The sequence below is a fragment of a genome, unplaced genomic scaffold (genome assembly GCF_019419815.1).
Source record: "Pyrus x bretschneideri cultivar Hongxiangsu unplaced genomic scaffold, Pyrus_bretschneideri_v1 Contig13, whole genome shotgun sequence".
Classification (NCBI taxonomy): Eukaryota; Viridiplantae; Streptophyta; class Magnoliopsida; order Rosales; family Rosaceae; genus Pyrus; species Pyrus x bretschneideri.
The window spans coordinates 5535215-5552005 of record NW_025999424.1 but is presented as its reverse complement, the minus strand read 5'-3'; the positions used below and the strand labels follow the sequence as shown (position 1 = coordinate 5552005).

Sequence of the window (16791 nt, the reverse complement as noted above, 5' to 3'; positions counted from 1 at the left end):
AACGTACTAACCCCCTATTTTGGAAAACTCATATAGTATATAGTTTGTAGTAAGTTTTTCTGAAAAATTCCAGTATGCCATAAAATATTTGTATATTAGCGATATCATATTCATGAAAAGACTCATGGTCAAAGATGAAGCTATACGACATTGAGTTGCGCCATTGAAAAAAACATGGCGGGCCCCATCACCCGAAGGTGAAGTTGTACAACACTGGGTTACGCCAGTGCAGAAAACATATCACTCCAACACTAGCATTGGTTAGTGAAGTTGTCTGACACTAATTTCATTATTGAAGCTAGAAGTATATCATAAAGTACCTTGATACGTGTAAAACAAGGTCATATGGGCCATAGACAGGTACATACTCGTGTTATGTGTATAAGTGTATGATTACCTAAATAAGTAAATACAAAAAACATAAACATAGTCCTTTCATATCATAGCATAAAAGCTTAATAGCTCTAAACATTATCATAAAAACATGGGAGCTTTCTAGCCCAAAACATCATCATAGATCATAATCGTTTTCTAAAACGTGAAATTATTAAATTATGTTTTTCATGTATGCATCTCTAGTACTATAACAACAACAAAGTCGTATCCTACTAAGTGTGATCGGTTTAGAACATTATTGCCCTCAATTTTGCGCCAAGTCTTCTGTTAGCTCCATGTACTCTGTCTTTTCTTAAAGTCTCTTTCTAAATCTTCCTTTACCCTTTTTGCCTAAGCCTCTATCTCATAATCTCATTTTCTAACTGGAGCATCTGTAAGTTTTCAATTCACATGTCAAATCACCTTAATCGATTTTCTCTCATCTTAACTTTAATTGCAGTAACTCCTACTTTACCTCGGATATCCTCGTCCTTAATCACGTCATTTCTCTTGTGCACACATCTCCAACAAAGCATTCTCATCTTAGCTACACTCATTTTTTGCACGTGTTAATACTTGACCACCCAACATTCCGTGTCATAAAGCATTGATGACTTTATTGTCGTCCTATAAAGTTTTCCCTGGAGTTTTAGTGGCATATGATAGTCACACAACACACATGATGCCCTCTTCCACTTCATCCATCCAAATTGTATTTTATGGTTGGGATCTCCAACCAATTTTTTGTTCTTTTGCAAGATAAATTGAAGATAACGATAATGTTCACTCTTTGGTGCTTCGTGATCTCTAATCTTCACTCCTATCTCATTTGGACCCCCACATATCTAGTAATATATAAAATCATGCATTTGGAAAAAGTGTCCACTTACATATACTCCATCCACGAAAAGCAGCTCAACATAGAAAGAACGATGTCACCGATAACAATCGCACCTAAGCATATAAAATTACTTATTAGCAAAACTCTGTTGAAACAATTGATTTGGAAGAAATGGAGTGCGAATTCAGAATTAGCGTGTCGAGATACCCTAAAAGGGTCTTGAAGCCGATTTCGTCAAAAAAACAACAAACATTGGATGGTCAATGTCGATCCGAGCCCGGTATGGTCTGATCCGATCAGATTTGACCCAATTTGAAGCGATCGAGCCAGACCATGCCAATTAGAGCCTAAATGCAAAATACTCACAAAATTATATAGATTTTCGCTAGAATTTTTGCGTTAACTGTGTCATCGTGCATGCTCCAACGTCTGGTTTGATGACTGTATTATGCTTTAACCTCTAGGTGAGTCCAATGGTGGTGGCCTCGAGCCTCGGTTGTCTGTCGTTGGCCAGAAAAGCTCGCATGAGTCACTAAAACTTGCCAAAAATAAGGTTTCGCAGGTTTTTCTGCATATTTTTCAAATTGTCATAACTTCCTCATTTCTCAACCAAATTGAGTGATTCAAGAATGAAAATCCTACCTTAGAACACGCACGTGTTTTGGTTAGAAAGTTTGAGGCAAGCATGGGTGTTCTAGGTTTGTGAGGATGACACAAAGATGGTGTCCTTGATTTAGGAGGTGGTGGAAGAGAAAGTTGTGCACCATGTGTGCATAGTGACAACGGAAGAGTGTGTGTGATGGATGATAGAGGGAGAAAAAGGAAGGAGAGAGAAAATAGAGAAAAAAGAAGGGTGGTGCTATTTACACACCTATTACTTTCATACATTTTTTTTAATTTATATCATTTGATCTAACGACCTAAAATTTAAATAAAATAAAATAAAATAAAAACAATGTAGGAAGCAAAAAGAGATGTGGATAACACATCTCAAAGAAAAGGTAATGTAACAACACGTCCTTAATTTTATGGAATTCGAAGCGTTAAAGGTATTTCGGTAATTTTACGTTTGCGAGATATTTTCCCGTTTCGTCTCTTTTGGCTTTGTGTTGTGAGCCACTAGGGCCCACACTTGTCCCCCTGATTCCCTTTTCCTTCTCTTCACTCTCTTTTCTGTGGCTCTCTCTCTCATCTTCACTCTTTTTCTCTATTCCCTTCTCTTTCTCTCATTTCTCTACACTCTTTGTTTCTCTTCGAGAGACACACACACACACACATACTCACCTATAACAACAACAAGGAAAATTCCATCATCATCATCCTCGTGCCTCTGCAAGACCCTCAGACCAGGAACGACGAAAAAACCCTCAGAAATACCTCCATCGTGATGTATTGTGCAGCCACTGTGCACAAAATTTCCTTGTGAGTTCCTACCGTATCCAGGAATGTAAGCCCTAAGTCCATAACTTAGTTGACCATGTCTAGGGATACGATTAGAAGGTTTTTAATAAGTTTTGGTGGCTTTGAGACCATAAATGCCTCAAGGAAAGACTTCCCCAGTTTTTCAGCGAAAATTGCAAACTTTGCTGGCGTTTTCCAACCAACTCTGGCCACCACTCGGTCTAAATTGGTATGGATGTGTTCTCCTCATTTTAAGCTTCATTTCCATATAAAGATCGTCGATTTTGGTTAAGAATTGAAGAAATTCTGAACGTTTAAAATTTACCCTTAGTTTCTGGCGACCTCCGCCGCTTTCGAGCCATTTTTCAACAAAACCATAACGAGTTAGCCATTGAAAAGTGTACCAATCTTTTTGTCCCCTTTCGAGGTATGATTTTGCGCTTTTGAATCATTCAATTTCGTTGAGTATTGACGAAGTTATGGATGTTTAAAGTTTTTCCAGTTTTCAACGAAGAACCCAGTTTTCATGTGGACTTGTCACCTTTCAAGCTATTTTCTGGTCGTCTCTAGCCACCATTGAGCTTCCAAATAGGTATAATCTTGTTCTACACTTTCCTATCGTCGTTTTGATATATTATGGGTTGAATTTGGTTAAGAAACAATGAAGTTACGAAGCTTCGAAATTTGCCCAAATTTTCGACCAAAAATTCCAAATTCTGGTGTGAGCTCCGGCAGCTTAGGTTAGCTCGACTCAGCTTTGGCAGCTTGGCTTGAGTGAGTCAGCCGTTGACTTCTCGGTCAGCGTTGACAATTGACTAGTTGGTCGTCAATGTTGACTTTTGTTGAATTTTTTTTCGGGTTTCGACCATGACCCCTCCTAGACTAATTTCAACGCCCTGATTCCAAATTCGGGCTCCATTTTCCCAAATTCAATTGTTTTAGTAAGGTTTTAGGTTTTACTAATTGGTCATTTTATGTGCTTAGGTGCATTTGTTAAGGACGACCTTGTCCTCCTTAGTTTGCATGACTCTTCAGCGACAGATTATCTATGAGTGGACCCCTTCTCAAATTGCATGTTTATATCAAAATATTAGGATTGCATTCATGAAAAGCATGATTTCTTGATTTTACGCTTCATGAGATATATTTATGATTTATCAAACTTACATTTTATGAAATGTTTATGATTATTGAATTTACGTTTAGAAAGATTTGCGAACCATGACTTTTTATACTTTACGATATATGATGGATTTACAAATATGATTTATGATATGATGCTTGAGCTTTTGAGCTCCGATGATTTGATACAAGAGATATGATTTATGTTTCTGGTACTTATTTAGTGGGTAATCATACAACACATACACACAACACGAGTATGTATATGCCTATGGCCATGGGACACAGTTTGATGAGTAGTGAGATATTTTATGACATACTCCCAGCTTCACTGGCGAAACTAGTGTCGGACAGCTTCACTAGCCATGGCTAATGTCAGTGTGTTATGCACTTTTTCTTCTTTGACGTAATCCAGAGTCGTACAGCTTCATCTTCAGGTGATGGGACCTACCATGTTTCTTCACTGTCGTAACCCAGTGTTGTACAGCTTCATCCTCGGATGATGGAATGAATTCGGGCGACTATGATACCCCTAGTTAAGTACACTGTTTTATGATTTATGAATGTTTTATGGATTTGCCTTTGAGTAACTATATTACCATTACCGAGCACTGGTTTATACGTACATGTTTTACGAACGTTTTCATGGCATGTGAGGGTTTTCAAAAAACCTATTATATAGTATTATATGTGTTTTCAAAACATAGGGTTAGTATGTAACATCCCACATCGCCCAGGGGAGTGATCCTTATATGTATATTCCTATCCCTACCTAGCACGAGGCCTTTTGGGAGCTCACTGGCTTCGGGTTTCATGGGAACTCCGAAGTTAAGCGAGTAGCGCGCGAGAGCATTCCCAGGATGGGTGACCCATCGGGAAGTTCTCGTGTGAGTTCCCAAAAATAAAACCGTGAAGGTGTGGTCGGGGCCCAAAGCGGACAATATCGTGCTACGGTGGTGGAGCGGGCCCGGGAAGTGGTTCCCCCTGGGCCGGGATGTGACAATTTGGTATCAGAGCCTAACCCTGGCTGTGTGTGTGCCGACGAGGACGTTGGGCCCCTAAGGGGGGTGGATTGTAACATCCCACATCGCACAGGGGAGTGATCCTTATATGTATATTCCCATCCCTACCTAGCACGAGGCCTTTTGGGAGCTCACTGGCTTCGGGTTCCGTAGGAACTCCGAAGTTAAGCGAAGAGGGGGCTTGAGCAATCCCATGATGGGTGACCCACTGGGAAGTTGCTCGTGAGTTCCTAAAAACAAAACCGTGAGGGCCTGGTCGGGGCCCAAAGCGGACAATATCGTGCTACGGTGGTAACATCCTACATCGCCCAGGGGAGTGATCCTTATATGTATATTCTCATCCCTACCTAGCACAAGGCCTTTTGGGAGCTCACTGGCTTCGGGTTCCGTAGGAACTCCGAAGTTAAGCGAGAAGGGGGCTTGAGCAATCCCATGATGGGTGACCCACTGGGAAGTTGCTCGTGAGTTCCCAAAAACAAAACCGTGAGGGCCTGGTCGGGGCCCAAAGCGGACAATATCGTGCTACGGTGGTGGAGCTGGCCCAGGAAGTGGTCCCCCCCGGGCCGGGATGTGACATAGTATGTTCAAAAGGGAAAAACGGTTTTCTTATTATTATTATTACTATAAACATTGGTCCACTCACGTTTTGTTTTGCACCCCCTTTAAGACTTAAAAACGAGGTGTACGATCTCGGTGTTGAGGCATTCCCGTATTGGTGGTACCTTCAAGTCCTTTCGATGTAGGACCCCCTTTTCTTTGTAATCTCATTGTTATATAATATTTCTTTCGTAGTATTCTTGATTAGTTGTATACTCTAAACACATTCCCGCATTTCATATCTCAATATATTTTAAATTTACATATTTTATTTCCGTTTGTTCTTTCTTCATAACTTGCATGCATGTTAAAATGATTTCGTCACCCTCGGATGTCGGCACGTGTTCATCTTGGTGTTTGAAGGATATCAGAATTAGGACTTGTTAAGTAAAGAGGATACAGTGTCAGTAGCGTGGCCCCACGACACATTAATAATTGGAGTTCCGCGTGCAATTTTGCAACTTTTTCGTATGGACTCCGCATGGTGTGAGCACAACTCGAATAAAATAGTAGGAAAGAATTATCATTTTTTTGGGGGGAATGGATAATAAATTTGAATTATAAAAGCAACAATTGAAATCCTAATTCGAAACAATAAATCACTAATTTCAAAATTGAAGAATCAAACCAAATTGGAGAGGGATAACACAAATATTCTTCAAACATGGGAGATGTTTTTAGTTACATTTTCATACATGGGAGATGTTTTTAGTTACATTTTTGTTTGTATTCAATTTGCATACAAGGGAGATGTTTTTAGTTACATTTTCGTTTTGATCACATATTAAACATGAAGAACCAGCTAATAGCTTCATCATCTACATGGATCCATGCGCATTGAAAAACAATCAGTCAGCAAGCAAAACGATTGAGATTTTGACTTTGGCAGATGCTCGCGGAAATCCCTCTATTAAACCAATTGTATCCTTCCAAGGATCTCGGAAATATGTCGGGTGATAAGAACCAAGAACCATGTCTTGCAATCCTCCTCCATGTTGAAGTAAAACCCTCACAACGCTAATCACACTCTCGGGGATCATAAGATTCATAGGATAACTGGCAACAACGATCTTCACCACCCTTAGATGACACAGGGAGGGACTCAAAACCTGAGCTTGACTTTCCCAGTATTGTTCTTCAGTGCATTTAGTAATGTCCAACAAACTGTTGTTCCATACCTGCAACAAAATTATAAAATATGTCATTAATCGTTATTAGTTATATATTCAAAACTCTATAAAGTTCACAGTGTAACCTTAAACCGTATTAGTTATATATTAGTAAACTTACTAATATACAGTACACCAAAGTAGGCAAAAACTTACATCATTCTGGTCGCTGCCATTGGATATGTCGATTTTGAGAGTATGGAGTATGGGAGAGCTCTTGAGCAGGCACGTTAGACCTGGGATCTCACGTTTGCCAAATCCCTCAGTTTGAATTTCTAACGTCTGAAGTTTCACAAATGAATTTGGTAGACCATCTTCGAAATATATTCTGGATAAAACCTGGATATGGTTAAATAAGCCATATATCAATTAAACAATTCAGAAAATGCATACAAGTAGATGATATCATCACTTAACACAATTTCTCTAGTCTAATATATATCTCATTTTATGAAATTAAAAGTCTAAAGAGCTTCAAAGTAGTCGACAAGAAAACAGATGAGGAAATGAACCTGGAGAGCGTCGATGCTGAGGAAAAGTTGTTGAACATGGGATAATCCGCACAAAAGATTGACTGCGACACAAGTCATCGCCATGCTAATATCATTGCCCTGGACCAAAAAATTTACGTCAGATGTTCTCATGGTAGGAGAGATTTGGTTCAAATATTTCCCAGTTGTAAGGTAATTATGTTTCCAACGAAACGTCTGCAGACTTGGAGCAAATATGTCGACGAAACTTTGAGTTGCATTGACGAAACAGCCCACGACGTCCAAATTCTTTAGTCTCATTCCACATATGTGCAGCCTAAATAAATCTGTTCGGAACACTCGTACATATTCAAGGCGCGAACAACTTATTTTGAGATCACGTATTCCTCTACATATTAAAATGGTCAATTTCTCAAGGAAAGGGAATGTTGAATCAGAAAAGAAATCCATAACCAAATCCCTATTATCCAAGAAGTTCACACGAATTAAAGACAAGGTGTGAAGTGAACGGAGACCAATAGTAGTAGTAGCCATCCTAACACGGAGAAAGGAAAAACCGCTAGTGGCTGCCAGTGTGAGACTCCTCAATGAATCACTCTCACATACACAAAGAGGCAAATCAAACCTGCCATTTACGATCTTCAGATAGAGTACAATTTCTTCAACCTGATTATGCTGCACAACCCAGCAGATGCAGTCATGTAAAAATTGAAAACTCGCATCTCTAGATTCTTCACTCCCAATGCGAAAAACCTTTATGTTGGAGTTTTCTTGACGACGAGTCAAAACAGTGGTTATGAACTGCATCCGTTTTGTATCATCGACCTCAGATGTGAAGCCCGCACAGAAGTCGAGGACGGGAACGCAAGTCCATAGATATCTCCATCTTCTAGATAAAACACTGGTTCGTGCTGTGTATTTGACGGGTAACAAGGAGAGTATTTGGTACAAAATATCGTTTGGAAGATTGCTGGTTCTGTCAGCACTGCACTTTTGCTCATCGTGTGCTTTCTTTTCTCCCACTATAAAAGCTCTGGTGAGGGTTAAAGGGTTCATTACCTGATGAGAATATAAAAAAAAAACGCCCCTCAAGTCAGTGCTGATGATGATCAGAGCCTAGATAAAATTTATACGAAACGCTAATATATATACAGTGTTCGTTAATTTTTTTGAACTCAATTAGACACCTCAAACATTTCCTATGTGTCTACTATTTTGCAAGGATAATCTATTAAGTGCATCTTAAAAAATAGAAGTTCGGATAGTTGGATTCAACATGTATATAAACACATACAAATATACGTACATATTGGTGAAAATACATATAAAGAGAACTTACGTTACAGAAGAAGAAAGAAGAGAAGAATAATAGAGGAGGAAGAAGAAGATACAGGAAAGTTTCCAACTTACAGTCACAAGAGTTGTCATTTGACAAGGCAAACGATTTAGGGATTCGACTTTGACCCTTTGTTCATAGAGAAAGATTGGAAGTGGGTTGAGTGAGCTGCGGCTAGATGATTGGGTTGGGGCTGAGTCATGACCTTTGGACACCCAACACACGGGGAATTTTTTTTTTTCTTGGAAAGTGTCATCGATCGCTGGTTTGGTATGTCGCTCCAAAAGAGCATCGCGGAAAGTCAATCACATATGAAATGGTCAGCGATCTCAATTATGAGCATAGTGTTCGTGTGTGTTTGTTGAGCCCCATGTCTCTATCTCTCTAATCGGAGCCTTCCTATTCATATATTGATGCAAGAAAGCTGGCATATTTATTTTTTCTCAGTTGGAAATTTGTCAGCCAATTATTTTTGGTATAGTCGTAAATAAGTTGAATTATCATTCTCCATTATTAGTTCCGTGGTGAAGGGAAGAGTCATATTCCACCCGTAATGCTTGTAATCCTGAAGGAACTGTTCCAAAATTTTCAATATTACCAAATTAATTCCATAAAAAAAAAACCAAATTAATTGAAAAAAAAAATTGAAATACAACTTTATACCATGAAAAATTAGGATCATGGTCTTGCCTCTTTGGGTGGGGCGGGCGAGGACATGATTGAGATTTGCTTATACTAATAGGTCGCACAACTGTCAATTTTAATGAATCTAGTCCTCACATGGTTAAGAGCACCAAATATGAAAGATGTCTAATCTTAATAGAAAAAAAAAAATTGTTAGAGGTGACATCACCCTTACGATACTCATGTCATGTCCGAGCTACTGAACAAGACTTCTCCGTACAATATAATGTTGAAAAACGAGGATTTTACCATGTGATGTCATGAATTATATATTCTCTTCAGTTTTCAATTTTTAAATATTCAGAAATTGGGTTTCCCAAAATCGCCCAATTTAGTGTTTGAAAAAAACAAAATTATATTTTCTGAGAAATTGGGCACTGCCCTACGTAATAAAAACCTCTGAACCAAAAAATATAAACGTAAAAGGTAAAAACAAATATGTCCAAAAAAAACAAGAGCAAAAATACTTCAAATCTCATTAAAAACAAAAAACTTTAACTCAAATCGGAGCGTCTATAGGAGCCGTTTAGCATCCGACGGCTACGATTCCATGGAGCCTCAGGCTGGCCCCAACGTCTAAATTTCTTCCCAACGGTCAAAAATCTCAAAATACAAAAAAAATAAAGATCGCCTCTCTCTCTCTCTCTCTCTCTCTCTCACATCCAAGAATCACAAATCAGCAGTTACAGTACAAAACCCCATCATACAATCTTTCCATCTACCCCTAAAATCGTTTGAGCTTCGAACCCAGTGAGCGAAAATGAGTGTAGTTGAATACCAAGACGCCATTACCGCACCAGACCTTCAGGTGTGGAACAACGCCGCCTTCGACAACGAAGACTCCGAAGGCGGCTCCTCCGTCGTGAAGGCTTCCTGGTCCGATATACTCCAACCCCTTTCGCTGAATTGCTCTTCCGAGTCGTTTGAATCGGGTTGCAGCAAAGAGAATCTGAGCCCCGCTATTCTGAAAACCCCTGTCTGCGTCAAATCTTCGGTGCCCTTCAAGCCGCTGGACACAAATACGAATCTTGATCCCTTCTCGGCGGTTGCGAAGAAGAAGGGTCTTGCAGAGGTTGAAGAAGGAGAAGAGAGAGTTCGAGATGAGGGGAAGATCGATGCGGAGATTGAAGAGATTGAGAAGGAGATTAGTAGATTGAATTCGAGGCTTGAAGCGCTTAAACTTGAAAAGGCTGAGAGAAACGAGAAGGCGGTAGAGAAGCGTGGAAGGGTTGTGGCGGCGAAGTTCATGGAGCAGAAACAAAGTGTGAAGAATTTGGATGGGTTGAAAAAGATTGAGTCTATGATGATGAGTGTGAGGTCGAAGGTTAATCGGAGAGGAATGAGTTTGGGGCCGTCTGAGATTGTAGCTGGAGCCGGATTTCAGAGGCCGAGTAAGTTCGAGATCACCCCTGTTCAGGCAACGCAGAGTCGCAGGAAATCGTGCTTTTGGAAGCTTCAGGACATCGATGAATTGAGGGCTACGAAAGAGAGGGGCAAGAGTTTGAGTTTGAGTCCGAAATCGAGGAAAACTGTGTCCAAGGTTCAAGGTCCGAAACAGGCTGCAACTACTGTTGGAGGGTCCAAAAGGCCTATGAAGAAGCAAGACAAGGTTCTTGCATCAATTGGACCCAAGAAGCTTTTTAAAGACGGAGCCGAGAAGTCTGTGCCTGCTAAGAAAACACCATTCAAGCCTGGGAGGGTTGTGCCTAGTAGGTACAATCAGATTGGGAATTCGGCAGTGAGTGATGGTCGGAAGCGGTCTTGGCCTGAGGATGATAAGGATGACAGTAAGAGAGGTGACAAGAGGCGGGTCTCCTTGGTTGGAAAGCCGCGTGGCATTGCCCGTGAGACATCCAGGAGTCAAGGACCGGAGTGCCGGGTGAAGAAGAGGTGGGAGATTCCAAGTGAGATAGTGGTGTACCAAAGTGCAGCAGAGGATAACAAGTCACCTTCAGTTATTGCTGAGATAGGAGATGTGCTTCCAAAAATTAAGACAGTCCAATGTGGTATTGACACTCCGAGGGGTTCGGGGCCAGCCAAAAGGGCTGCTGAATTGGTTGGGATGAAATCCTACTTTAGCACCAATGGGGAGGTTTGCCATGAATTGAGTTTTGCAGAAGAAGGTGCTGAAGAAGAATAAGTGGAATTGTCGAGGAACTTCACCTCGACTGAATTTGTTAATTTTTGTTCTAAAGTTTACTTGATTTTCAGTTAGCCATAACTCTTGTTATGGAGTAAGTATGCACTTTGTAATGGTCAATTGGGTTTGTAAGTCTCTGGTTTCTCTGCTATGCAATAATAATAGATGAAGCTATTTTTCTTGCTTCCTAGCAAGATATGTCTGCTAATAACAACGATTTCACTCGAACAAAAGTGTCGAAATCTGAATCTTGATACAAAATCATTCCAATTGGTATACAACTATATACCAATTGGCAATAGCAAGAGACCTTGAAACCAAAAACCAAAAGATAACTTCAGCTTCTAACTACTTACAAGTGTATATTTCATTTGGAGTCCATAGGACTAGTAATCCGAGTATCATCAGTCTGCAAATAAGAACAACTTTGCTCGAAGAAAACTGTTGAATTCGAATCATGTTTGATAAAAATCATTTCGAAACTGAGCAAACAAAGTGAATAGCACATTTAAATCACTATACAACTACATCAATTGGCAATAACAAGAGACCTACAAATCGAAAACCAAATGGTATCTCCAGCTTAGAACTACTTACAACCGTTTATTACGTTTGAAATCCATTGGACCAGCAAGCTCCGAATCACACGAATTCATCTCCTCTGTTAAACTCAATGCCAAGTCCACCTTCCCCATCTTCTTCAGGTTCGTGATCAGTGACCGATAAACATACAGGGAAGGACAAATGTGCCTCGCCTTCATCTCGTCGAAGAATCTCAATGCCTCCTCAACATTTCCTGATCTTCCCAGGCTCTCAATCACTGCAGTATAAGTAAGCAAATCTGCCTCCACACCATTTTCACCCATTTCCTTGAAGTAAAACATACACACATCGAATTTCCCAAGCTTCCTCAAATTGTTCAACACCGTATTGTAAGAAACCACATCCGGGACAATGCCGGTCTCTTTCATAACCCCGAACTGACCCAGCATTTCATCAATCCTACCGGCATATCCTAAAATCTCTAAAACAGTGTTGTGGGTGTACAAATCAGGCACGAAATCAAGAGTTTTCATCTGGGAAAAGATCAGGAGCGCCTTCTCAGTCTCTCCGCATTCGCCGAAAGCAAAGAGAATCCTGTTTATGACTGTCATGCTGGGAGAGGTGAGCTCCATTACCTGCTTGGTTAATCTGAGCAGCTCCGCGCAATCATCCGACTTTGCGAAAGCTTTGGCGACAGTGAGAAAACAAGCAGAATTTAAAGGTTGAGAAGACGCGATTGCGAGCTGAAGAAGCTGGGATAGGAAGGAAAGAGCGCTGCTTTCGGCTGCGGCCGCAACCAGCACGCGGTTGAACGATTTGGGGCTGAGGAAAAGGCGGTTTTCGTACAAGGATTCGAGTAATGTGGCGGCGTTTTGTATGGAGGAAAGAATTTGATTCAGGGTAGCCTCTTGCTCTAGGGAAGAAGAGGTCCGAGAGCTGCTAATGAATCTGGTTGCGGTGGAAAACAATGGCGGATCGACTGAGGTGGAGAATGGCGGGGGGTTGTGATTCGGGCGCCGAATTGGAGCGGAGTTGGGGAGGACAGTGAGAGCGCGTAGGTCTGATGCTGCGGCTGCTGCTATGTAGCATCGCAAGTGCCTTGAGGAAGAAGATAGCATGCTCTGGATATTCATAGCGGATGGGGTGGGGGGTTCGAAAGTGCAGGTAAGGTGTTTGATGAAATGCCTCAGTCGTCAGTCACTGGACTTGGGAGAAGAACGTTGAGGCGCGGCTGCTGCGCGGGTTTTAATAGAAGTGCTTTAAACAAGCCGGCACACTTGGTTTTTTCACTTCTCTCTTGGTTTTTTTTTCACTTCTTTCTTTTTGGGCCAGTTTTGCCATTTTGTTGTATATAATCATTTTCCCTGCTCTTGATAGGGAGAAATTCTAAGGTCTGGCACCCGGTTCACTTGTACTATACGGCAAGACATAAAAAATCACACCTACCTTATCCCTTGGTTTTTAGGCCTACACTTACCCATTCATTGATCCCACCCTCTCTCTCATTGTCCCTAGTTCGGTTTTTGAACAGAAGAACTTCTAAATAAGATGTTATATCTTTATAAAAAGGAGACGGGTTGAGAAAAGTTGACTTCTATTCATTTTCAACTTTGATCTCTTTCGTTGACATGGTTTATGTTTTTAGCTATCATTTATAAAGTTTTTTTTCAATACAACCAATATTGAAGAAGAGAGAATTGAATCTAGGACCTCGGGTGCAAGGAATAAAAGTTGTTAACCATTTGAGCGCTTAGCTCCTTCAGCTTTAGACTGTAGATTTCTAGTCTTGGCTTGGTTCATACAAACAACTACTAGATGCATACAAAATACAAATGTGTTTTTTGCATATATGTAGTACAAATATCATAACTTCAATCCGGTTACAAGTTTGACAGTAAGAAATAAATGGAACCAATGCTCTACCTAATACATTGCAAGACAAATGGTGGAAACACAGTTCCAGTGTGATGATATATTTGCTCCCATCTGGTCTCAAATCCGACTGGAGTCCCTTCCAAAAATAGATCGCCTTCCCCAATCCGAAACCACCAGCACCCTTGTGCGCCAACTCACTAGCTTGCTGCAAAAATTCCAATAATTTTCAGTAGAAACCGATATGCTAATGCCAGATTTAAGCTGAGTGAAAGCAAATGTGCATCAGATATTTACCTAGCATATACTGAGTACCAGAGCCACTGAGTGCTGTGGCCAATTGAGACCCAATCTCCTGGAAGATGAGCTGCAGTTTGTTCTCCTCCCAGTGGGGCAAACATCCCAAAGTGTTTGTACCTTCAAGTAAATCATATAAAAAGTTCATGCCAATGAGCCTAGTAGCATAGCATTGTAACTAAGCACGACATTAAAGTCAGTTGTATGATGGATTGGTGATAGAATTTCACCTGAAGGGTTGAAAGCGGTGGCGTCCAACATCCCTGAACTTGAGGGGACCTTCAGGGTACTTCTCACATTCCTCCATACGATTGAAACAGTTGGCAAGGTAGGCACCTTGTTGAGCAGCTACCTAAATTATTAAAATTTCGAAAACAAAAATAGTTAAAGAAATGGAATATGAGTTAGAGGATAAGGAGATGTGATGGAAAAAGAAGTGAATATAATGAGTCAACCTGGGCAGTTGCTGGAAGATTTTTCATCTGCGAATCTGCTTGGGAAAGAGCTGCTTTAAACGTTTCAATATCGATTTCATCTTTCGGGTTTTTCCAACTATTTTCCAGCAACTCATCAATATTCCTCATATGCTTGCTCTTCAAATGAAGGCTTAGTTGAGGATACCTGACCATGAGGTCCTCCATGACTTCTTGAAATTCCTCTAGACTTAATGTACCAGAGTTGTCTTTATCTGCCTTTTGGAATATCGAAACAATATCATCCTGACAATAAATTGGTATGCAATGACAACAAAATATCATACATAGAATCAGCAAATTCTACCATACAACAATATAGGCATCGACACTTTCAACCACACTACAATGCATGGCATAAGCAGAAAAATATTAAATAGATACCACGACGCGGCGTTGATTTACTGTTGCACAATCACCTAAAGCATACACGCCGTCACATCCTTCCACCCTCAGCCATTCATCCGTAGCCAAAACACGCCGATTCGTCTGTTTTGTGCAGACAAATTACATCATTTGATTAATTGAAGCATCAAATCCAAAGTTAAGCTCTCGACTACAATTGGAAACAAGCACAAGTTAGTATCAAACCTGACCAATCTGCTTCATAAAATCAATAATCTCAGGGCGTGGCCCGATACCAGTTGCCCAGAGAACCATCCCATAAGGTATATTTGAAATTTTTCCTGTGTCTCTATCTTTAGCGGAGACTTCCTTATCAGTTAATTTTACGACCAGTGAACCTGTTTTTACATCAATTCCGTCTCGGAAGAACTTCCCTTCAGCAAATGAAGTAATTCTCTTGTCAAACCTGCAACACCAAATTAACCAAGTGTGTAAAAATTAAATTAGCATCTTTAAACATGTAAAACCCTAATACAAAAACCTGTAAGCATGCCTTACATGTTCAAAATATGATCGCTTGCTTCGATCACAGTAATTTTTACGTAGTCTATAACTGAAGGGTATAATTTGGCTAAATCCTCTTTTACAAAGTCATGAAGCTCTGCAGCAAACTCCACACCAGCTGGACCGCCACCAACACATACAAAACTCAGAAGTTTCTTCTTCTCTTCTTCGCTTACGCTAGGAAGACTTGCCCTTTCAAAACAGTCAATCACAGTCTGTCGGATCCTCACAGCGTCTTCTATTCCCTGCAAATCAAAAGCTCAAACCTAACATTAACACTTACTATTTCTTCATCCTATAAAATACTTATCGGACATGGGAGGAAGAATAAATTTAAGTTACCTTCAAGAAATGAGCATATTGCTCAACACCAGGAGTGTTAAATGTGTTTGTTTTGGCCCCCATTGCAACGATCAGGTAGTCGTAATCTACACTAAACTCAGCTTCTTTCAAACCCAAATTACTGTGTTGGGTTGATCGACAGAGAACTTTCTTATTCTTTGGATCAATTCGATAACATTCTGCTTCCCTAAATTCAACATCTAAACCTTTCTGCCATATCATTGAAACCAAAGAGAATTAAGCATAATTGTCTCATCATATCCAATTAATCAATCATTCGGATCATAAAATTTATATACATTACATGTCTAGGCACATACCTTATCAGTAATCTTGCGAATTGGTTCAACAATGCTGCGTGCTTCAACCGTGCCACATGTAACACTCGGTAGCAAAGGCGTGAACATGAAATAATTTTTGGGTGACACCACTTCAACATCATAAGAAGAACTCCTCAAATTCTTCAAGAAACTGACTCCGGCCCAACCGGTTCCTAGTACTACCACCTTCTTTTTCTTGCTTGTTTCGGCTTCCTGAGCCGAATCAGCATATACAGTATGGACTGGTTTGCTCTCATGAAATGTTGCTAGGCCTCCCCCACTGCAAATATATGCAATGCAAGTTAGAAGAAATCATGATATGTAGAGTTTCATTTAACATAAAATGCCAAAGATGTTATATCTACCATATATAATCGGCAAAAAAAGATATAAATAATAAATACATAAATCCTTGCAAAAGAAAGCTAAACAAAAACTATGCAAGCTCGTATAAACATGTGTGTTAAAGAGAGAAATTTCATGTGCATGACGTCTGTTCTTTATTAAAAAATGAATACATATTATTATTCTGAAAAATATACTAATATTGACAATCAATTGTTTTTTAAAATAAAGAACAGACGTATGTTTCATAACTGAACAAGTACCTCACAGTGACAACAACGAGAATCTTGCATAGAGAGGAACGTTGATGGAAAAGCCTTGAGGCTGTCTCAAAGAAAGAATGTCCCCACATTCTGAAACTCAAATTGTTTCTGAATCTTTCTGGGAAAGAAAAGGTTAGAAAATTACAATGGCGGATATATTATTTCTGGATTTAGAAGAATTCGAAAACTTGGGGTGTGACAGTTTCTAATGGTCGGGTATGTGAGTGAAGGTCCGAGGTCTAAGGTTAG

General features: G+C 40.1%; 4 protein-coding genes across 4 annotated transcripts; 1 reads left to right on the top strand and 3 right to left on the bottom strand.

Moving 5' to 3' along the window:
* Nucleotides 1-6012: 6012 nt before the first annotated feature.
* LOC125475036 (putative F-box/FBD/LRR-repeat protein At4g03220) lies at nt 6013-8074 on the bottom strand. Its single transcript, XM_048579371.1, has 3 exons — nt 7040-8074; nt 6684-6866; nt 6013-6536 (listed from the first exon to the last, which is right to left on the bottom strand). The coding sequence occupies exons 1-3, from the start codon at nt 8072-8074 to the stop codon at nt 6207-6209; spliced, it is 1548 nt and encodes a 515-aa protein (XP_048435328.1). The 3' UTR covers nt 6013-6206.
* Nucleotides 8075-9798: 1724 nt separating this feature from the next.
* LOC103942974 lies at nt 9799-11178 on the top strand. The gene has a single exon (XM_009353168.2). It carries the CDS (start codon nt 9799-9801, stop codon nt 11176-11178), a length of 1380 nt encoding a protein of 459 aa, XP_009351443.2.
* A 387-nt stretch (nt 11179-11565) lies between these two features.
* Nucleotides 11566-13200, bottom strand: LOC103942975 (pentatricopeptide repeat-containing protein At1g11900). The gene has a single exon (XM_009353169.2). It carries the CDS (start codon nt 12852-12854, stop codon nt 11772-11774), a length of 1083 nt encoding a protein of 360 aa, XP_009351444.2. The 5' UTR covers nt 12855-13200; the 3' UTR covers nt 11566-11771.
* A 394-nt stretch (nt 13201-13594) lies between these two features.
* LOC103942124 (external alternative NAD(P)H-ubiquinone oxidoreductase B3, mitochondrial-like) lies at nt 13595-16631 on the bottom strand. Its single transcript, XM_009352338.3, has 10 exons — nt 16543-16631; nt 15935-16214; nt 15615-15824; nt 15267-15517; nt 14955-15174; nt 14748-14852; nt 14346-14609; nt 14121-14242; nt 13891-14010; nt 13595-13801 (listed from the first exon to the last, which is right to left on the bottom strand). Exons 1-10 carry the CDS (start codon nt 16629-16631, stop codon nt 13714-13716), a joined length of 1749 nt encoding a protein of 582 aa, XP_009350613.2. The 3' UTR covers nt 13595-13713.
* Nucleotides 16632-16791: the final 160 nt, after the last annotated feature.